This window comes from Drepanopeziza brunnea (assembly GCF_022702325.1).
Source record: "Drepanopeziza brunnea f. sp. 'multigermtubi' strain 214-2 chromosome Unknown ctg4, whole genome shotgun sequence".
Lineage (NCBI taxonomy): Eukaryota > Fungi > Ascomycota > Leotiomycetes > Helotiales > Drepanopezizaceae > Drepanopeziza > Drepanopeziza brunnea.
Window position 1 is genome coordinate 178517 of NW_027094067.1, and position 21942 is coordinate 200458.

At 49.8% G+C, this 21942-nt stretch overlaps 9 protein-coding genes across 9 annotated transcripts; 5 read left to right on the forward strand and 4 right to left on the reverse strand.

Annotated features, from left to right (window-relative positions):
- Positions 1–528: 528 nt before the first annotated feature.
- On the forward strand, positions 529–1901 carry L3040_002922 (uncharacterized protein; the record flags this gene model as incomplete). The annotated part of the gene is made up of 6 exons (XM_007296392.1): positions 529–584; positions 654–667; positions 721–740; positions 830–939; positions 1023–1354; positions 1423–1901. 6 exons carry the CDS (start codon positions 529–531, stop codon positions 1899–1901), a joined length of 1011 nt encoding a protein of 336 aa, XP_007296454.1.
- A 1293-nt stretch (positions 1902–3194) lies between these two features.
- Positions 3195–4135, reverse strand: L3040_002923 (uncharacterized protein; the record flags this gene model as incomplete). The annotated part of the gene is made up of 4 exons (XM_007296393.1): positions 3195–3455; positions 3544–3639; positions 3785–3829; positions 3950–4135. The coding sequence occupies 4 exons, from the start codon at positions 4133–4135 to the stop codon at positions 3195–3197; spliced, it is 588 nt and encodes a 195-aa protein (XP_007296455.1).
- Positions 4136–4885: 750 nt separating this feature from the next.
- L3040_002924 (uncharacterized protein) lies at positions 4886–6556 on the reverse strand (the record flags this gene model as incomplete). Its single annotated transcript, XM_007296394.1, has 2 exons — positions 4886–5752; positions 5798–6556. 2 exons carry the CDS (start codon positions 6554–6556, stop codon positions 4886–4888), a joined length of 1626 nt encoding a protein of 541 aa, XP_007296456.1.
- A 477-nt stretch (positions 6557–7033) lies between these two features.
- On the forward strand, positions 7034–8836 carry L3040_002925 (uncharacterized protein; the record flags this gene model as incomplete). Its single annotated transcript, XM_007296395.1, has 1 exon — positions 7034–8836. One exon carries the CDS (start codon positions 7034–7036, stop codon positions 8834–8836), a length of 1803 nt encoding a protein of 600 aa, XP_007296457.1.
- A 1325-nt stretch (positions 8837–10161) lies between these two features.
- L3040_002926 (uncharacterized protein) lies at positions 10162–10953 on the forward strand (the record flags this gene model as incomplete). Its single annotated transcript, XM_066154253.1, has 1 exon — positions 10162–10953. The coding sequence occupies one exon, from the start codon at positions 10162–10164 to the stop codon at positions 10951–10953; it is 792 nt and encodes a 263-aa protein (XP_066012237.1).
- Positions 10954–11730: 777 nt separating this feature from the next.
- L3040_002927 (uncharacterized protein) lies at positions 11731–12532 on the forward strand (the record flags this gene model as incomplete). Its single annotated transcript, XM_066154254.1, has 4 exons — positions 11731–11935; positions 11991–12030; positions 12089–12191; positions 12254–12532. 4 exons carry the CDS (start codon positions 11731–11733, stop codon positions 12530–12532), a joined length of 627 nt encoding a protein of 208 aa, XP_066012238.1.
- Positions 12533–13471: 939 nt separating this feature from the next.
- On the reverse strand, positions 13472–14209 carry L3040_002928 (uncharacterized protein; the record flags this gene model as incomplete). The annotated part of the gene is made up of 2 exons (XM_007296397.1): positions 13472–14133; positions 14179–14209. 2 exons carry the CDS (start codon positions 14207–14209, stop codon positions 13472–13474), a joined length of 693 nt encoding a protein of 230 aa, XP_007296459.1.
- An 846-nt stretch (positions 14210–15055) lies between these two features.
- Positions 15056–16202, reverse strand: L3040_002929 (uncharacterized protein; the record flags this gene model as incomplete). Its single annotated transcript, XM_007296398.1, has 4 exons — positions 15056–15110; positions 15161–15920; positions 15969–16014; positions 16080–16202. The coding sequence occupies 4 exons, from the start codon at positions 16200–16202 to the stop codon at positions 15056–15058; spliced, it is 984 nt and encodes a 327-aa protein (XP_007296460.1).
- A 3379-nt stretch (positions 16203–19581) lies between these two features.
- L3040_002930 (uncharacterized protein) lies at positions 19582–19860 on the forward strand (the record flags this gene model as incomplete). The annotated part of the gene is made up of 2 exons (XM_066154256.1): positions 19582–19764; positions 19819–19860. The coding sequence occupies 2 exons, from the start codon at positions 19582–19584 to the stop codon at positions 19858–19860; spliced, it is 225 nt and encodes a 74-aa protein (XP_066012239.1).
- Positions 19861–21942: the final 2082 nt, after the last annotated feature.

The following is a 21942-nucleotide window of genomic DNA, read 5'->3' on the forward strand; positions in this document are numbered from 1 at the left end:
TTTGGTACGACGAGATACTGCGAGAGCAATAAACCGGTGTAGCGCACAAAAGCCAACACTTTAGTCAGAATCGAATGTAGGTAGGTAAGGCACAAGACACAAGGCAAAAAGCAAAAAGCACCAAGCACCAAGTAGACCACCGAGAGCTTTTAGTTCTTGATCTTGCGAATCTGCTGCACACAAAAAGCCAAAGCCCCAGCACCGCCAACCAGCCCATCCTCTTTGATCTCCGGCCCCGCCTCGCCCCGCCTGAACGCGCTAGCCCCACCTCGACTCGTGAGTCGGTCCGTGTCGGATTATTTTTTTCAAGATTACCTCCCGCCAGGCTTCGTGCTCACGCGATTGCCCAACCCCAAACAAATATACTACTACAATTTTCCCTCGCGTTACTTTACAGAACTCGGGGCTCTGGTCTCCTTTCTCTTTTCCCTTTCTCCTCAACCTCCAAAAACCAAACACAACCACCAACTACCAACCACCAACCACCAAACACCAAACACCAAACACAAAATACTTCCCTCCGCAATCATGGCGGACGAGAAGATGAAGGGAATGGAGCATTCCGAGGTTCACTACTTCAACAGGTAAGCTGGGCGGGCATAGTTCTGCTTATTGACATTGGCCCAAGGCTAAGGCAGCTAACGCGTGAATAGTTACAACCACCATGGTAGGTGCTCGTCTGCGAATGGGAGACGATCCAATGCTAATATGACAGCAAAGGTATCCACGAGGAAATGTTGGTAAGCACCTACCTCCCTACCTCCCTACCTACCTGCGCATATCCTGCCTCCCCTTCTCCATGTTCACAGCCGCGCTAACAGCCTCGCAGAAGGATGAAGTCCGCACCCGATCATACATGAATGCCATTGTACAAAACAAGCACCTCTTCAAAGACAAGATCGTCCTCGATGTCGGCTGCGGAACCGCAATTCTCTCCATGTGCGTCTTCTCCAAACCGTCTGAACTTCTGAACTTTAGCAGCTTGTTTGTCGGGTCCGCATCGAGGCTAATCTCTCCCCCAGGTTCGCCGTCAAGGCTGGGGCAAAGCACGTTATCGGCGTCGACATGTCCACCATCATCGAGAAGGCCAGGGAGATTGTCGAGGTCAATGGTATGGCCGACAAGATCACCCTGCTGCAGGGCAAGATGGAGGAGGTCGAGCTGCCGTTTCCCAAGGTCGATATCATCGTCTCCGAGTGGATGGGATACTTCTTGCTCTACGAGTCCATGCTGGATACTGTTCTGTACGCCCGCGACAAGTACCTTGCGCCGCAGGGACTGATCTTCCCGGACAAGGCGACTATCTTCATGGCTGCTATCGAGGACGGCGATTACAAGGATGAGAAGATAGGATGTGCGTTTTTCCTCCCGCTTCCCGAATCTGCCCTGCCAGGGAGGTGAAAAGCTAATTCGCAGAAACAGTCTGGGACAACGTCTACGGCTTCGACTACTCCCCGCTCAAGCACACCGCCCTCACCGAGCCACTCGTCGACACCGTCGAGATCAAAGCCGTCGTGACGGATCCGCTCGCCGTCCTCACCCTCGACCTCTACACCTGCACAACCGCCGACGTCGCCTTCTCCACCCCCTTCGTCCTCGATTGCCGCCGCGATGATTTCGTGCACGCCTTGATCGCCTGGTTCGATATCGACTTCACCGCCTGCCACAAGCCGATCCGCTTCAGCACCGGTCCCCACACCAAGTACACACACTGGAAGCAGACTGTGTTCTACCTACGCGAGGTGCTGACCGTGCAGCAAGGCGAACAGATCCGCGGCACGCTGGAAAACAAGCCGAACGAGAAGAACAAACGGGACCTGGACGTCAAGATCTCGTATAGGCTGGAGACGGACGATATCACGCGGCAGGCGGAAGGAAGCGCGGAGTACAAGATGTGCTAGGTATGTGACGATGTAACGAAACGACGGGTGGATGGTGGGAGGAAGGGCTCTTTCGCGGCTGAGAGCGCAGACCCTGGGGTTCGATTTTTTTACTTGACGATTTCCTGCATGGCGAGTGCAGTGGATGTGCATATCTGGTTACGATATCTCTGAGCGACCGGAAAAGGGGCTCTCTAAATGGCGTTCAGATGGATGGCACGCATGGCGTGGATGGGAACTAGCTACTTTCCTCGGGACATATCTCTCTATCCATCCCACGATGTGAGAGGTATAGAGAGCGAAAAATAGCATGATCACGATACCTAGGCCCTCTCCTTCTCTCGTAAGTCGACGAGGTCTCGGCTGTACATGTTTGTTCTCTCTTTTTGCACATGACCAAGCTGTATAAGCATTTGGGTACCCTGTTACGATTGCATACATGGAAGCTATTATTGCAAATTGCTGCTGCTGTAACTTTTATACACACTCTCTCTCTCCCTCTCCCACGCACCACCAACCACCACAGCAAAAAACCCATCCCCTTCCTTCTCTCCCTCCGTTTCAGATCCATCAACCATCAACCAACCAACCAACCATCCCCCCCCCCCCCCCCCCCCCCCCCCCCCCCCCCAATCAATCCACTTCCCTACCTCCGCACCTCCTTGTCCCTCTTCCCGCGGTCCCGCTAGGCCCTTTTCATCCTCTCCGTGCCCTCTCCATGCTCTCCCTCTCCATGCCCTCCTTCCTCTTCCTGGTTTTATGGCCGCTACTTTGGGGTATACCTAATTGGCTGTTCTTCTTTGGGTAGGATTGATTGGGTCAGGGAGGAGGAAGGTGAGGAAGGAAGGAGGAAGGTGAGGAAGGAAGGTAAGTAAGGAAGGAAGGTAAGTATGTATGTAAGTAAAAGCCATACCTACCTACCTACGTACCTACGTAAGTATTTCCATCTATCTCCGGAAAGGAAAGGAAAGCAAAGAAAAGAAAAGCCAAAAAAAATATTCCTCTTTTTTTGTTTACTTTTACTTTCTTGTCAAGGGGAGAAGGAAAAGTATATATTTCATGATATATTTGATACTACGTAATCTACTTTACTTTCCTTCACTTCACTTTACTTTACAACAAAGTTGAATAGGCATTTTTTTTTAAAAAAAAAAAGTTCACTTATTGAAAGGAGCAAGGTTAACAGAACAGTCCCGCAGACTCTTCATTTCAGGCAGCGTACCGAATGTGATCGCTTCTACAAAATTTGAAGAGAAGGACCCCTAGAGGTTGCGGTAGCAAAAAGACAAGCCTGGCTTCTTACGTCCCTTCCCCTCATTCTTCCTTCGGCACGCTCACAAAGGCCGGCACGACGACGCTGTTCAGGTTCCGGAACGCGGTGGCGATCGGCCCCTCGGGGATGTTCCCGTTCCAGCGATCCTCAACCTTGACGATCTTCTCGCCTGCGGCGTCCATGTGAATGCGGATCTCGCTCTCGATGACCTTCTCGGCGCCCAGGCCTTTGACCTTGTAGCGCGTCGTGGCGGAGAGGGTGAGCGGGTTTCCGGAGGAGGTGACGCTGTGTTGCTTTTGCTCCTGTTTGAGTGGGCGTGGGTGTTAGATGATGTGTGAGAGGGGAGAGAGAGAGAGGGAAGGGGGGAGAAGGCGAGGATGCAGAACGTACGATTTCGGAAAAGGCGGCTTTCAACCCCCACCACTGGGCCTCGTATTGCTTGCGTCCTTCGGCTTTGGTAATGGGGTCGGCGAAGGTGGCGTCGTCCTAAGCAATTTGGGTCAGCCTTTCCGAGTTTGGACTTCTTCTGGTTCTCTCTCTCTCTCTCCCTCTCTCTCTGTCTCTGTCCTCTATTTACCACCATTCACCATTCCTTCCATGTAAAACAGAAGAGAGGGGATGGAGAACATACAGCCCAAAGTTTCGTCTTAGCAAGCGTGGGCTTCCCTTTGAACAGCTACATCTCACGCACGTCAGCCTCATGTCAGCCTCCCATTCTCTTTCTCTCCTCCCCCGTTTTCTCATTCCCCTTCGAATCTTCTTCGAATCTTCTTCGTCGGGTAGGATAGAAACATACGTCCAGAACACTCCCAATGACAACCTTCTGCCACCCACTCAGCTGCACCCCCTCCGCAGTGCGGATGTCGGTGCTCTCGATACCGAGACTCGCGGCGTCTGGATGGCCCGCAGCGGTGGTGCTGTAGGCTTGTGTTTGTTGTGCCGGCGCGGCGGGAGTGGATGGGACGCCAGCTGCGGAAGACATGGTGATGATCTTGCTGGGGGATCTGTTGTTATTGTTTTTGTTGTTGTTGTTGTTGTGGAATCCTCTGGCGGATGGGAGAGCGTAGGGACAAAGCCGGAGTGGTGCCTTGATGATGGTGTGGGAGGGACGCATGTAGTAGGGACTCGAGTGTCTTGCGTGTGTATGGGACAATCAGATGGGATGAGATGAGAGTTGATTTGAGTTGAGTTGTGAGGAAATCCTGGGGATTGGCATGTTGACATACTGCAAAGGTAAAGCTGCCCTACGTTGGTCCTTGGATGACGCAGCTCACGACATTACAGTGGTGAGGGGGCATGACCATGAGAGGCGCGGATGTCTTGACTCTTGACATCATCATTCTCGACCCTGTCCTGGTCCAGCCACGGCCACGGTCATGGTCACCGCCCACGCAATGGCAGCGGACCGAGCCGAAACCATATGACTTGGCTTTCCTTTCCGTAAAGCCTGGCTGGGATCAATAAACAAAGCAGAGGAATGTATCCGTAAATACTTCAATACCATTGTGATCAAAGCCTCTGGGATATTGGTCTCACTAAAGCTATGTAATATGATTCAAATCAAATCAAATCAAATCAAAGCAAAGCAAAAAAAGCAAAGCAAAGCAAAGCAAGAACTGCCCAAGGCGACCTGGTCCCAAAGCTTTCAACTTACAAACTTTTCCCAAAGATACTACCATCCATCTATCATCTTAATCCATCAGTCATTCATTACCATTCAGAACCCGCCCATCTAATTAGCAGCACCACCGTTCAGACTACAGAGTCCCGCCACCTTGCTCGCGAGATCATCTGCCTCGCTTCTCGTTGCTGCTTCGGCATATACTCTGACGGCATCTTCTGTGCCCGAAGCCCTAGCGAAGCTTCGTCCATCCTTGAACTTCTTGACCAGGACGTCAATTTCCTCCTGAAGGCCTTCCGGCGCGACTAATTTTCTCTCCGCGTCGGTCGTCTTGAACCGGTTTCTGTCGCCGACTTCGACCCGGACAAGTCTATTGGGAAGGTCGACATAGGTGAGGTCCCATTCGCGCGGTGTCCATGATTTGTGCGCGAGGATCGTCTCGACAAGAAGCATATCGGACAGGGCATCGCCCACGGTCTGGTTGATGAGGTCTGTAAGTGCGCGGAGGGTTTCCAGAGCTTGCGCTTGCGCGGGAGATTCAGGCGTCTTGGTTTTGAAGGCCTTGAGCGCCTGTTGAGAGAACACGACAGTACCGTGGCCGTTGGCTTCAAAGTACACGCCGACGTCGAACTTGGTCGCTGCGTGGTGCAACCACTTTACTCCAGTCGGCGTGCAGACGACGGGGAGACCGAGGGACTTTTCCACGTATTTTGTGGATGCGCCGTTGGCGTAGGCGGTTTGCACGACGCCGATCTTGAGCTCATCTGATAGCTTTGCTTCCTTAGCGAGGTCTCCGATGAAGGATGCGGCGAGCGTTGCGATCTTGTCGCCGTCAAGGAGGCGGAAGCCATGCTCGGGGTCGTTAAAGTAGTAGATGACGCGATCGGCATCACCGTCCAGCGAACAGCAGCGCTCGTTGGGGCCGACTTTGGAAGATGGAGGTGCTCGTTGCTTGGTCTTGACATAGTCTGCACCGCACTGGAAGTGTTAACATGGAAGGTTGAACACGGCATTTTGACTTACATCGTGGTTCAACACCTCAGCCTTCAAGACGTCGTCATTAATTATTTTTATTTCTACGCCTCCCTCTGAAGCTTTCGGTAGGAACTTCATTAGCTCCGCCAACTTAGGTCCACCGACTCCATTGGCACAGTCAACAGTGACCGGGCCAACAGCCTTCTTCCCCTTCATGGCCCGGACAAACGCTGCAGCCAGTTTCTCGTAGTATCCCTTCTCGCTAACCTCTCCATAACTTTGCGGAGTACCCTCCGTGTTCGTGCATCTCGTAAGGTAATGCAATTGAGGTGTCGTGAGAAGCTTGTAGTCCGTATACTCGGCCCCCGCAGCCTTCAGCGCATCAACCAATGCAGTTACCAGTGCAGGACCACTTGGTCTCGTATCCCGCGCATAGATAACTCTCGCAGGAGTCCCGGGGTTGATCTTGAGCTTTTCCTCCAAGTTCTTGTACACCTTGGCCACGTCCTCGTTCTTCGCATTAGCCAACTCAGTCGAATATGCCTCCCACGAGTTCTCCAGCATTTCTCCCATTGGATCCACAAGCTTGACGCCATTGTCCTCGGGAGGGTTATGGGAAGCTGTGATCATAACCCCAATTGTTTGACCGCCGAGTTTGCGTGATCGCAGGGCGGCGACGAGGCCAACGCGAAAGACAACGCTGTCGAGGAGGGTGGCTTTCATTCGGAACCCCGCAGTGCCATACTGGAAGACACGCTCTGCGGGTTTGGGGTGCTTTTTGGAAGCAGCGAGGATTTGGTCGGCCATGATTGACGTCGTGGATGGTGTTGATGAGAGGAGGAGGAGGAGGAGAAGGAGGAGGAGGGGGAGGAGGAGGGTTGTAAATGCAAATGTAAAGACGAGGATGAGTGAGATTTCTTACTCTGTGAAGACCCTCAGCCGTTGTCCAAGGGCATGTCTCAAGCTCGAGCCACTGTGCTGAGAGATGAGGGGCAACCATGCTGACTGATCCTTGTAAGTCACGGGAAGCGTGTTGACATCGTCGCGTCGACTTTTCGTTGAGTTGGATGAAATGTTTCGACTTCGACTTTACCGTAACACAACAACAACTGCTCTCGGCCAACTTCGCTCTCGCACACATTGTATAATACACTATACCACACTATACCACACTACAACACACTGCCGTAACTACTGGCTGCTGTCTTGCATCCTATCGCCACCAAATGCTCCCTTCTACAATCACAAACACCACCGTTGGCATTGCTTTTGCCTGCTTCCACCATGCCCTCATGTGCCAACCCGCTCTGGCTCACGTTTGTCGAGGAGTGGGTGGCAACAGCTATAGAGCGTAATACCAAAGGAATCCAAACATATAAGAAAGCGCGAACATCGCTCAAAGAATGCCCTCTGCCAATGCAGCATCCCTCCGAGACGCAGGCCCTGAAATTTTGGGGCGACAAATTGGTCCAGAAGTTGACCAAGGAACTGGAAGACTGGTGCTCGGCAAACGACCAGCCAATGCCCGAGAGGCCGAATAAGAGGAAGAAGAAGAGCGCCGGGAGTGCTGCCGCTGCCACCCTTCTTGCCGGGATCAGCGACGACGAGGACGATGCCCCATCGCCGCCGAAAAAGACGAGGAAGACTACTTCCAAGCCCTATTTTCCAAAATATCAAAGTGGGCCCTATGCTCTTATTATCGGCCTTGCTACCCTCGACAGGAATTCGAGGGACGGGCTCTCCAAGGCCGATCTCATCGAAAGGGCACAACCCCACTGTGAATCGTCGTTCACGGAAACCAAAGGGCCTGGTCAGTTTTACACAGCTTGGAACTCAATGAAGACACTGGAGGAGAAGGACCTGGTTTATGCGAAGGGAAGGCCAACCAGATACTACATGTTGACAGAGGACGGATGGGAGGTCGCTAATAGAATGCTGAAGACTGCCGATCCAACGCAAGGGCGAGTCGATAAATTTGTGTATGGTCAAAAAGATGCGGCTGTGGGCTCCGATGCTGAAGATGGAGAGCCTACCCGGGTGAACGGCACAGCTCGAGTTTCTGCAGCAGCTGAGATTCTGGATTCTCCAAAAAAGCCAGATAGGAAAGAACTCGTACCTGATGGAAAGCCCATATCCAAAGACACCGACTTGCCTCACGTCGACCCAATCATCCTTGAGCCAGGATCATTCACCGTGGAATTGATCGTTGACAATCGGGAGATTAAATCACAGAAGAACAGAGACCACATACAGGTGCAGCTGAAAAAGAAGGGCATCGATTGCATGAGTCGATCTCTTGCACTCGGAGACTTCCTGTGGGTAGCGAAAATGCATGACCCAAACCTCCTCGAGCGCCAAGGGGCCGAAGGGAGCGAGATAGTACTAGACTACATAATCGAAAGGAAACGCCTCGACGATCTCATCATGTCCATCAAAGACAAGCGGTTTCTCGAGCAGAAATTCCGCCTTCGCAAATCTGGCATCAAAAACGTAATCTACATAATTGAGGAAGCAAAAATCGAAGTTGGGGGCTTCGAGCAGCACGTTGCCTCGGCCATTGCCTCTACACAGGTCGTCAACGGCTTCTTTGTAAAGAAGACGCAGACTATGGAAGATACCATCAACTACTTGCTTAGCATCACCAGACTTCTCAAAGCGAAATATGAGTCTAGACCCCTCCATCTGATCCCTACTAAAATAATCACTTCGCAAAATTACCTCCCGCTCCAAGCTCACCTAGCAAAGACGCAACCTTCAACGTATCACTACATCACATACGAAGCTTTCGCCTCCCTGAGCTCAAAATCCAATAGTTTAACTTTGAAAGACGTCTACCTCAAGATGCTCTTGTGTACCAACGGCGTGACGCCGGAAAAAGCTTTTGAGGTCCAGAAGCGGTGGAAGACGCCGCTGGCATTCATCGAGGCGTTTAAGAGGATGGATGAGAAGGGGGGTGGGGGTAAGGAGGGCCAAAAGGAGCAGATGAAGATGGTGTCTGATGAGATGAGTAATCTGTTTGGGAGGAAGAAGATTGCGAAGACGCTTAGTGTCAAGATTTCTAGGGTTTGGGGTAGCGTGGAGGAATAGGTGTTAGTGAGTCTTGGGATCAAGGAGTTCGGTGTTTCGATGAAGTAAAGCATGGGCCTGTAGGACTGCGCGCTATTCGCAAGAATCAGCTGAGGTGTGGACAATATACGTGCGGTGCTTGATACTTAGCTGATCAGGACTGTAGCGTCCTGTCTTTCCCATATATTTATATATGGACCTTCTCCTCAACAAACTCCGCTCTGGTCGCTTTCTCATTCATTTTCTTTTTCTTTTTTCCGAGCGTTTCCCTACCGGCTAATCTCTGTTCTTGCATATCAGATCTTTACGTTTCATGTGAGATCTAGTGAGACCTCAATTTTTCCATGCTGCTCTCAGATAGAAGACTCGAGGGGTGTCGAGCAGCAAAATATGTCGAAATTTCCCAGCCCCTGAGGCGTCTCACTTAAGCGAGGCAGCATGTCTCTTCTCTTTGACCCAAGCTATCCTTCCTCGAGATGAGACTGAAAGCATACACTTTCATCCGTCTCCATCACAATTCCCTGGGCATTTACACATCCACAACACTTTCCTCGATCTTCCAACTGCCAGATTACATCATGGCGCCGAGGAAAGCAGCAGAGGCAGTAGCGAGCGGCGTCAAGAAAAATGTCAAGTCCGTAGCTGCGTAGAGAAGAGGGAGGCCGGAGAGGGAGACCGAAGAGGGAGAGAGGTGAAAAACAGCATCGGACCTATGGAGCTAGCCTGACGAATAGCGTGGCACTTAATATGAACATCTAGCATTATTTACAATCTCTACTTTCCTTCGCTCGTGGCTCACATTTTCGTAGGAGAGGTGGCTCTGTGTTTTCATATCTCATCCCTATTTGCGTACTCCAGTATGACGAGGGCTTCCCTTTGTTGTCTCATAGCCTCAATGTTTCTTCGTATATTCCGAAACATGATCTATCAGCTTCCGCTTTGTATACAAAAGTTTCACTGTACAATGTCTTATTTGGAAACCCTCTTTCGTCGGCGGCAGAATCAGCAAGAGAAATATCACCATACACTGTCTTATTTGGAAACCCTCTGTCTTCAATTTGTGACAGAATCAGCAAGACGAATCTCTAGATTGAGCTAGAGGGCTCAAATGACCATCGAGAATTCCTCTCGAAGACCATACCAATCTACTTACTATACGAGCATATCTGCGCTAGCGTCATGAGTTTGTACAAGCACATTCGTCTGTCTAGCCGAGCCTCCACATCCACCGCTGCGCAATATTTGACGGCAATTATCAACACAGCCACGCTATCCATATTCGGGTACCTGTCCACCGGCACTCCTATTACTTTCAGCGACAATAAAACACTCTTGAGACTATCAACATGATATTCGTTACCCTCGTAACAATATCATGGTTGTATTGCAGGCTCTTCCTGATGGAAGCCTTCCTGAGTCGGACACCAGCCGGCGCTGCGGATATTCGTCATGAGTTCAGCCCTGCTAAGATACTCGACCCAGATCTCGTACATCTACACCTGACGTTGATCTCGCTCGACTTTGAGGCCAATCCAAACAGCGACCCCGCCGACCTCCTCCCCGGGCTCGAGAGAATGGAGCGGCATGAAATCTCCGCTCTCCTGGACCGAATACCATCATTTGAAAATTCGATAGGAGTTCAAGATTTCATCACGCCACCCAACACACCTTCCCAAGAGCTTCTGCGGTGGATCTGCCAGACCGTGGGACAGGATATCGTCGAAGACAGGTACTCGAGGGAGTTTCCAGACTTCGCTGGGAATGTTCGTCGGTTCGTCATCCGCCCTCCTAGGCATGAGAAGCGGCCATTGGATTCCAAATTTCTCTCTCATGGCACAAGTCTCGGAGCATACCGCTCCATCATGCGCCAAGGGTTCAAGCCCGCAACTGATTTATGCTTTGGGGCTGGCTTATTCATGGCAGAGGAGCCACGTACGGCAGCAGTCTATGCTCTGTACAAAGATTTTTCACCAGAGAACGTGCCAAGGTGGAAGATCGGGCGCTTCGAGACCTATGGGCTGGTGCTTTGTTGCAAAGTAGCTGGTCCGGGTCGTCCGGTTCGCAATGACAACGTGAGCAAGCGAAACGGAGCAAAGATCCATGTCATATTAAAGCTGGAATCGGTCGTGCCCAGATAAATCTTCTTGTTGCCAGTACCAGATACTCGACTGTCGTGTGATTTGGCTGTTGCGGAGGCCATGGTATCCGCGTTTAGATAAGAATATTTGATTGAGTCGATATAGATTATTTGGGCGCTGACGAGCCTGGTAAATCATTTACTTCAGATGAATGGAAGGGGGAGGACTTCAGGTTTTTTTTCTCTTTTTTTTTTTCAAAAAAAAAATCGGCAAATGAACATCTGCTTGTGGATGAGATGGCAGATTTCAGAGCCCTTAAGGTACGCAAAAACTTTGAGTGAATGATAATTTTTTAGGGGTCAAGCCGTGCAATTTCGGGGCCAAGTGATGCGCGGTAATCTTATTATCACAGAGAATTTGGTGATATTGGGGAAACTTGACAAGCAAATGGTATCGTAGCTGTGGTACAAGTCATCTCCTAGTCGTCGCTTCAGACTTTAATTTGTAAACAATGCCCCACCTCGCTTAGCGCAGCACTGACACTACCCGAACGTCTTTTTTTCAACTTTTCGACCCAAAAAGTGTGACCCAGGACCACGACAGCCCCACTCAGGTCAGCCAACTCCAAATATTTAATGACAGAAACCTACTGCCATTTGCAGGCCAGATGATCTAGCAACACGTCGCACTCGGGTCTCGGGGAATGACCTCGCGTAAATTTCTTCACAACAAGTGGCCAAGGAAACGGGCACCATCCAAAACAATCACGCAAACGTCGAGACCCGATGCCCTCCATTTTCTACGTACGTGAGATATCAAGAGTCTTTGGCCGCTCTGATGAATTCGAGTGGGCATCTCGAGAATGCTCATCCCCCCGCGGGGCCCCTGGCGCAATTCGATAAAACCTCACGCCGCTACCAGCAATTTCTCAACTACAAGCCGCCCCCCTACGTGTCACCTTGGGCCTCATCCAGTGGAAGAAATGTCCCTTCCTCGACTCAGCCGGCATCGAAGCCGGTGGACACCCCTATGCAAGCCCTGAGTGCGTACGAGCAGATACCACCACCCAGCGGACCTAGACGGTGGCTCTGTTGCAGGAGTACCCCAAACACTCCGGAATGGTGTCGGCATCCTCGCGTAAGGAAAACTTTTCAGAAAAAAAAAAGATCACAATATTCCTCTAACAATTTCTCAGATATGGATCACTGGCGGTGAATCAAATCCACGTTGCAATACTCCAGATTGCATGCACGCGAGATGCTGCGATTGCCTCCTCGAGTCTGTGGAAGATGTACCAAGTAAATTCAGGATGATCTTACCTACAAACTTCTACCATCTTGCTCCTGTTGGTTCCAATCAGATTCACGGTAGCGGATTGAATTTCGACAGTGCAAGCAAGGCAGAGATGCATCAGGATAGAAGCCCGGAGTGGGCAAAACAGAATCCAGTGTTGCCAGAAAGCCAGACGGGAAAGTCTGAGGAGAAGGATTCCTACAGATACTCTGAAGGGCGCCGTATCAGCGGGGAAGAATCTGGTATGTCAGTGGCGGCCGGCCAAAGAAACAGTGCAACGTTAGCTGCCATGGCACCGGTCAAGACTGAGCCTTCTCCGTCTCCCGAGTCCTGCAGATTCGGCTAATGGTGATATCTATCGGCAGAAGGGATCGGGGACATATTGCATAAAAATAGGATTGAAAGAGGCGGAAATTAGCTGTGCAGTTTGGCTCGCTAACATGGGTTTGGAAGAAGACCAGAAATGGAACCGGAACTGGCCCTGGCACCAACAGCTTTGGAAGTCTCACCACTGACCAGGGCTGAAAGCGGCATTGTGCACCGAAGCTTTGTCTGACGAAGGGCAGTCACAAAGTAGATAATGTGAGTGGAACAAAATCACCTGTCCCGGGTATCTTGGGACAAGTACGAAAGTGTAAATAAGACGATCCTTTGTACCTACCTACCTACATGCCTATTACGCACGCATCGACTATTCCTTTCATCTCTGCCATCTCATTCGTCCCAACTCAAGTGTGGAAAGCTGCTCAGTAGCAGCCTTATACCCAGGTTTCTAACCTACCAATCCGTCTTTGTTACAGTGAGCTCCTCTGTTCAGTCGACAGCAATACCTTGCCGGCTCTTAAGACTTTGACTCGTTAAACCAGTCAGTAATGAAGCCTACCTCTCGGAAAAGAAGAAGGACGAAGAAGCTGCTAGCCGCGAAACTCGCAGATTTTTCATGCAGAATTCAAGGCTGGGAGGGATGCCAACGAGGAGGCCGCCATGGATTGTATCGCCAACACCCCGCCTACATTCTTCAAGCCCGCACTTGCGTGTCTCATCGAAGCTGAAAGCTGCAACTCCAAGATCGAAGTTCAGTGCTTCGATCCGGCGAAGTATGAGAAGTGCCTGAAATAAGCGAGAGATTGTTCGATGAATGCTCGAGATCATCCAGACAGGTACTGCCAAACATTCCCTCCGGCAGAACGAGTTGTCACCGGTATACCAATGCCAAAACTTGACCAGTCACCGAAACCGTTCGCGAACATCGTGAGAAACCAAGAGGCTGTCGAAAATGATCTCATTACCTCGCTGAATTTAACCTCGCATCAACAATCCTCTCAACCATCTTCTGGAGAATGGCCGGCTCCCCACTGCTCCCGTTGGAGAAATAGCCCTCCACAGCCTTCTCTACGTACTTCCCAATCTGATCGACCTCCACGTTAACCTCCTCGCCCACCTTCTTGCTCGCCGTAACAACCTTCTCCTGGGTATAAGCAATCAACATCACCTCCCACCAGCCCTCCTCATCATCGACCTTCGTGACCGTCAAGCTCGCCCCATCCAGCGTCACGTAGCCCTTCTCCACCACGTACCTCAGCACGCTCTTATCCCTCGGCTGGAACCTGAACGTCAGGGCATTTCCATCCGGCTCAACCTTCAGTATCGTGCCGACGGTATCCACGTGTCCCTGCACGAAATGTCCGCCCATGCGCGTGCTGGCTGATACGGCCCGCTCGAGGTTGACATTGCTATTCTGTTTGAGGGAGCCGAGATTTGTACGGCGCAGGGTCTCGGGGGCGACGCCAACCTTGAACGTGGAATTGTCAAAGGCGGTGACGGTGAGACAGGTGCCGTTGACGCTGATGCTGTCGCCGAGGTGGCAGTCGGATAGGATCTCGGAGGCGTTGGAGATTGTGAGCGTGGTGCCGCCATCCTCGGATTGAGGGTTGAGTTCGGACACAACTGCGGGTTGTTAGATGGATCTGTAAGAGAGAATTAGAGACCAACCTCCGATGATTTCTACGATTCCTGTAAACATTGTGAGTCGCTGTGTCGAGGAAGTGATGCTGTTGATAACTCGGAGCTTTCACGATCGAATGTACCCCACCAAACGATTAGCTCAGCATACCCCGCACTAGACTACATCTGGACATTTCTTGAGACCAGTACCGGTACCGGTATCTCAGTCTCAGTTCCATCCATGATGCCAGTGTTCCTGCGACTTGGTACCTGTATCTCAATTTGAATTTCAAAATCTCGTTTCATCAAAGGAAAGAAAACATTAATTTCGCTTGAGTATATTTTCCCCTACAAAGAGAGCAGAAGGGTGGATGAACGTGTTCTGATTGGCTTCATGGGAAGAGAAATCCTACCTATGCCGTCGCTGAGTGAGGCAGTCGTTTGCGGTCGATGTGGAACAAAATTAAAATCTTGGGTGTAAGCCATCAAGACAGATGTTCAACTTAGATAGACACAAAAATATAACTGACTCGTTTCTTCCCCCCGAGACAAGGCGGCATGGCCTAGCTTGTTAAAGGCTACAGAATACCTGCTTGACCTCAATTTGATTTCACGTAACGAAAGTGGCAATTCATCTCCCTGGCACCGCACTCGCAAGTTGCCTGCCTATGAGCAGACGGAAGAGCTGACAAGGACTGTAGTGGCGGTTCAGAGAACAAGTTCCTCGAAACATAGCAGGTATTCACTTGATTTTCGTGCTGATAGCCTACCACGGGTTCGACAGCTGGACGACCCAATCAGAATAATGCTGGCGTAGATGAGATAGAGGCGAAGAGAGTTGACTCGAAACGGTGGGTGACCACGGAATACCGGATCGATGAATGGGGACTTCATTGCTACTGTCGTCTCCTCATTTCTAGCCACATCATGACTTTAGCCTCTGTCCTGCCATATCATCCTGGGCGTCCTTAATCAAGAAACTGCAGTGGTATTAGCACCAAAGCACAGATACGACTGGGGTAACACCTACTTATACCAAACAATCGTCGGAACAACCGTTCCAAGATGCCACAGACTATGGGCATCCAAGCATCCAAGGAGGGGTGGAAAGTCCAGGACCTCCAAACTCATAGCCACCATGACCCACGCAACCACAAATCCCGGCCACATCGCCCAGACCCGTCCCGACCTCTTATACTTGACAAAACTGAACCAACTCCACAGCAAGTTATGGATCACTCCAACCACAACGTTGGCCGCGATATTGTATGCATAGTCCCACTTGTACGACTTCAAGTATGTGACGTGCGCTACGTACATGCTGATACATAGCAGCGTCCAGGCGCGCAAAACCGACTTCCCCTTCTTCCCCCCCTGGTCCATTCGGAAGATCCGGATGGGGGCATAGTAGAAACCATACAGAACGCTTCCCCCAGCCGCGAAGTAGTCCAGCTGCTCCGTAACCGCAAAGTCCCTTGTATGGAAGATCATACTGAACACCCAGCTCGCCATGCCAAAGTATGCGAAGACCTCGTAGTACTTCCGCAGGGGGTAGGAGGCCGGGATACTGGAGGTGATTTTCGATAGGCCATTCCGGTGGGCGAGGAAGTTAAGGAGGGAGAAGAAGACGGAGAACGGCTCCTGCATCCCCATGAAGCGGTAGAAGGGCCATTTCCCGTGGAATTGGACGATATCTTCGGACGCGGCGACGCGTTGCTCGGTGATTATTTGCTGGCAGGTGTAGTCGCATTCCGCTGGGCAGTCCCAGAGCAGGAGTTTGCGGAGTAGAGCTGCGGAGAGTTAGCTAAACAATTGAGTTGTTGCAGAGATGTGCCTACGAATTGGCGTCGGATTGCTGCTTTCGCAATTCTCCTTCTTGCAGATCTAGCAAATGAATGTTAGAGGGTCAGAGATTTGGGGATATGTCATTGTGTTGGCAGGAATCTCACCTCTACGCAGGTCTTGAAGGTTTCCAGGTGGTCACCAATGGAAGCAGAGGCGTGTGTAGCAATGAGAGAAATCAGAAAGAAGAGGCACAGTGGCAGCCGGTAGGAGCAATGCCGTAAAATCATGATGTTGTGGCTGGAGAGGGAAGTTGGGACGATGGGAATTGGGAGTTGGGAGTTCGGAGTTGGGAGTCCACGGTATGCACAGATAGGAGAACTGCAGAGACGTTGCCGAGATCCGTCGGCCAACGCGGCCGCATGCGTCTCGCTTGCGGGTGACGTTCGCTAAGGTAGGGTCATGAAAACAATCAACAATCACAATCAATTCGCTTCTCAACTTTCGTTGTGAGTCGCGGTCAAAGACCTGAGGAAGGCATGGCTTTTTGGTTGACGAGTATTACTACTGTGATTCTTCCTCTCGGTCGCAAGGAGAATATGTGATGTATGTGATATAGGAGGCAAGGACGTGACATAAGGACGGAGTTCAGGGGACATGGCTGCAATCTGATGAATCTCCTACACTCCGTCCTGTATTGACCAGCTTGAGTATGTGGCCCCGTGTTTCCCCCTCGCCCCACGACAGGGACGTATGGAAATGGGAAATTGTTGATCCCCCTTATGTAGTTTGCACCTCCTCCCACTCCTGCTCGGTTTCTCCTTCAATATCAACCGAGAGCGCGATTGTGCTAGCTCGATTGCACGCCTCCCGGTACATCTTGCTAATCTTTCATAACCCTTCTTCCGAGAACTTGGTTTGATATATCTATCGAACGAACGTTAGACTTACAGTCCAAGTATTAAGGCCAAGATCGTACCGATACGCTTATGTTTTGCTTTCTCTAATGAATAGATCCCCCTTTTTTCCGATTCTGTTAACTAATTTTGACATCGTAGTACCGTCACAGTCTTTGCTGATCGGCCGGTCCTGCTATCCGGACCTGAAGTTAGCTTACAGCAGATCACGGGATTCAGCTCTTGTATTCCTCCCTTCCTCTTCACCCAGTGATATTCCAAAGCTCTAGTCTCTCCGATACCGGTAGGCATAAAACAACTTCTTGAGTATCCACCCAATCTCACGGCGGGTAAAGCTACATACTTATTTTTACTAATTACTTCCGTAATTAAGAACCAACAGCACAGTTTGATGTCATAGTCAGAAGGGCACGTGGCATGGTGAGAATTAAGCGAGAGCGGGGCATGTCCGTACTGGTGGATACCCGAGAGTCTACCGAAATTTATAGCATGTGTAAATTTTTAATTAGACACACGATCGTCGCTGAGCACAGTAATCAACAATACATGTTCACATGCAGGGCGGTTAGATCAGTGGTAGTATCGCTCGCTTTGCATGCGAGAGGTCGTGGGTTCAATCCCCACACCGTCCATCAAAAATCACTTATTGGAGATAAGTTTTACTTTTTATCTCTCCTGCTTTTCATTCATTTTGTAAACGGAGGAGTGTCGGGAGTGGGGCCAGGAGTGGGGCCGGGAGAGGGGGTGATAGCCCAACGATTATGGAACAGAATAGGTCTACTACCGAATTACGTAATCCATCTCCTGTGCTCCTAATTTCAGTCGTGAAGTTATTTGTTTAATGTCTCGCGAAAAGACCAAAGCTCGTTGCATATTATTTGATTCATTTGTATTCCGGGGCTGAAGTATATGGTCTGCCGCATGGCCGCATGGAAATTTAATCGACTTTTGTTATGAACAGCAGCACCGGATGATGGATTGTGGAGGGGAATTTTTCTACTTCTCTGCAGTTCTAAGATCGTTACTCAAACCCGGCAGAAGGAGAAAAGGAGCAAAATCCAAAGGAGGCGTAAATGTAGAAGCATTTTTTCAGGGGTGAGTCGATATAAACACATATTTTAGATATAAAATTTCTAGGTAAACTAGCAATCGGGTTCTGAAGAAGAAATACGTGGATGGTTCTGTATCTGAGACGGACCATGGATAGCTTGATAAGTACTCTTGAAGAATCATCCCCACCGGCTTTTTAGAGAGAGGATGCTACAGATTCTTTCAAACTAACAAGATGCGTGATCAGTAAGTTCCTTGGATCCGGCGTTTGATTTATTATTTGTATTCGTGGTTAGCTCGGTTTTTTTATTATTAAAATTTTTTTATGTAAGTGAAGAAAGGGGGGGATATGCTGAGCTCCATTTGCCGGGGCGCATGGGTAAGCGAGCCTCGCTCGCCTCTGCTTCACTTCCTTCAATCACCATCGAACGCGGCCTTGCTGACATCGAACTTGACAAACGTAAGATGCACAAGTTCTTGCTTGAATTCCCGTATTCCAATTACCAGACAGCAATATCCGAGACCCGCTAGACCCAAGTCTTTATATCTTAATTCCGCTGAATACACGTACTAGTTCCACGTAAATGGAACGACTGGCACTAGAGAGAGAGCATTGTTTGCTCGTATCCTCGCTTACATATAAACAATAGGGTTTCACAGTACAGATTTCGACGTTGCTGTCGAGAAAATCTCAACACTACCTTGTCATCGACTCTCACTTGCATCCTAAAACCATACCACCATGTATGACAGTGACAGCGGCGGTATAGCCAAATGCAGTGCTCCAGTTCGTATTACGCTGCGCCCTGTTCTGAGCCTAGTCCTCCCGATATGCGTTTCAGCATCGATCAGGAGAGAGGTGGTCAACAGCAGCCGAGTGCTACTGTTACGATCGCACCAACTCCAGGTCTCCAACGAAAAGGAGAAGAAAAAGGCTTCACCGCCAGTCATTCGTGCATGATTACCATGCTGCTCTGTTTCTGCTCTACGGCAGATGTTATCTCATGCAAAAAAAAAAAAAAAAAAAAAAAAAAAAAAAAAAAAAAGGGCAGGCATATGAGCAAACAGAGCTTGCTCAACCTCACTCCCTCACTCTAACCACCACCACCGATTGGTAAATACTCTCTCTGTGTCCGCTTGTACAACAGATGCTGTGTTGCTGTGTGCTCCGGGGTTTATGGTCAACACCACCGGCGAGAAATGAACTGAGTTCGTCAGTCGTCTCGTGGCTCGCCACGACTCTCAAGACCACATGGCCTCTTCTCGCTTTGCTCGAGTAATTCGAACTAGTGGTGTGAGAAGGCTTTGGGGGCTTGCGGCTGATCTTTCCCCCACTATGTTCCTATTGTTTTAACTGGGTGGTAATGCGATCATGAGGCATGCATTGCGCCTTATTTGCATGCAGTCCACGTAGCTAGCTATCTTTGTGACTGAACACTGGTCTAGGCTGCTAGGCATCCATGAATGCCAGACAAAGTGGTGGCGCCACTTTCTTGCATTTTGATCGTTCCCAGGATTGAGCTCTCTACACGGATATATACATATATATTTATATGTGTGTGTGTGTGTGTGTATATAGTATGGTGTACTCGCTGAACTTCTTATTCGAAACAAACTCTTTCGCATATTATTTCATTACGCCATATCTCGATCTCCATTTCAGAGCCACCTTATCATTGATTTGAAACCGGAAGCTTCAATAATGCCATCAGAGATACTACCATGTCGGAAGTGTAAGACGCAGTGCTCTTCGACCCAACTGAAATGCCCCGGCTGCTCGATTGCAAACCCAACTGCAAACCCAACACCAAAGATATATGGCTCGGAACCAAGTCCAGAACCGTCCGCGGAAATAACTCAAGACCCGCCTACTATAACTTGTGAGGTAATTGACTCCTGTAAAATAAACCCTAGCACCTGAAAATTAACAAGGATGAAGTGGGCGCAGAATACGACCTTCAGTAAAGCACCGCGATTTTGAGCCTGATCTGATGGTCAAGAGGTGTGAAGAAGATTGTGAGAAACATGGTGGAAGAGATGGTAGTGGAGGAGAGAGCTGGGGGGGGGGGGGGGTGGGGAGGGGTGATTTTCACTTAACTTGAGGATTTAAGAAAACGGAGACTCGTAAAACTGCATGAGCTGAGTTCTGGAAGGGCAAGGATTTCGAACACTTACACTTTGCTTCTATCGTTCTCTCCGTGCATCCCAGAACTGCTTTATCTGCTTCATCTCTTCCGTGAAGTATTTATCTTGGTAGCCCGATCCACCACCTCTTCGATAATATGGGATCTCTTGAGCCTCAGGGAAGAACCCGCTGTGCTCCCAATCTATGATGGCAGTGATCTCTGGAGAGACAGGATTGACGAAGATGTTCGTGGCCGAAAGACCGCAGTGGCAGAAGCGGAAGATGTCATTGCTGGCCGAGGGGGAAGATGCCTGCCATGAGGCGCTCTCGTCACATCTGGCGCTCCCATCGTATCCATCTGTAAGTCAAGACGTCGGCGACAAGATACCCTTGGGCCCACCCGGAACGCGAATTTTGAAGGACCGCAGTGTAGCGCGATGCTTTCTCAAGTTTAGCCTCACGATATCCCAATCTTTCCTTGAAAGGTTCGATAGCTCGGTGCCGCTAGCAAGACTCGTACATAGGTACCATGCCCCCTCGCTCTCGTAGAAGCAGAGAACTTCGGGCACCGGGATGCTGGCGTTCTGCCGAATGAACCGTAGGCAATCCGCTTAGTTTTGGAGCCTCTCCTTGTTGTGGAATGGATTATGCACATTGCCACGTTGGGTCATAAAGAATTCGTGCGGGGCAAGACTTCGTTTGACAAAAGCTGCTCTAGTGTTATAGTATCACCGTTCCGCAGTCGTCTTGATGTCTCCCTTATCTTCATGGTGGATATCGGTTCTCTTTCCATAGAGCGTCTCGGTTTGCTCTTCACGAGGCGTCTGGGTTTGCTATCCATGGAGCGACTGGACTTGCTCTCCATGGGGCGTCTCGATTTTCTCTACATGGTGAATCTTGCTTTGCTCTTCATGGCGATATCTGTTTTCTGTTCCAAGTCCAGTTTAGAAATTGGTATGTATCCCTTATGCGAAGAGGATCGGACGATGCTGATGGTGTTGTTCGGTTCGGGGCAGCAATAGGTAGCTTAGAACCTGTATGGGCTCGCAGATGCAAGCCAAGTTGCACCACCAAAATATTCTTGCATCTCCAAGTTGCACGTCAAGATGCAAGAATTAAGCAATCTGTATAGCTCGTGCACGTAAATCTTGTAAAGTGTGCATCTGACCTTGCAACTTGCAATTGCACCATACAAATCGAAGTTGCAGCAAAAAGCTATAACTCCCAAGTTGCAAGCTCAAGTTAGAAGCTATTCACCCACCCCCCTTCCTTTCCGCTTATTTTGATCACCTTTTCATCCTTTTACAACGCTACCTTTTTGCAATGGCTTCTTCTCAAGATATTTTGAAAAGGCGTAGTCTGCGCAATCGCAATATAAGTGTTATTATCGCTGCGATGGGTGCATGCGCCGCTGTTCAATACTACAAAAACAGCTTCGTCAAAACATTTTAGCAAATTGCTATTCAATTTGCTAATTGCGAGCCATACAAGCATTGGAACGTGCTACTTCCACTGTCAAGTTGAGTTGATCCTATTTAGGATCAACTCAACTGCCTAGTTGCACGGACGTGCAACTGCGAGCCATACACACCCTATTACCTTACTACGTCCCAGGCGTAAGTATTAACCCTCGAGGGTAAGGTAACCAGGGGGTCTAAAGTGGAAACTAAACTTCTGAGGCATCCTCGAGGGGTAATACTTAGGCCTGTACCATGGTACTTGTACTGAACCTGAATCCGGGGGAAAGTATCCCCAGAAACCCCGGCACTAGCCAGACATGGCCTCTTGCACCCTCGCGTAACACAGCATAACACAACAACACAACACAACACTAATCGTCGGCTCGCTTAGGTGAAGCCGACGATTATATATAATACAATGAAGTACAATACAACATAATATAGCAGAACACAATATAACACAGCATAACCCCATACA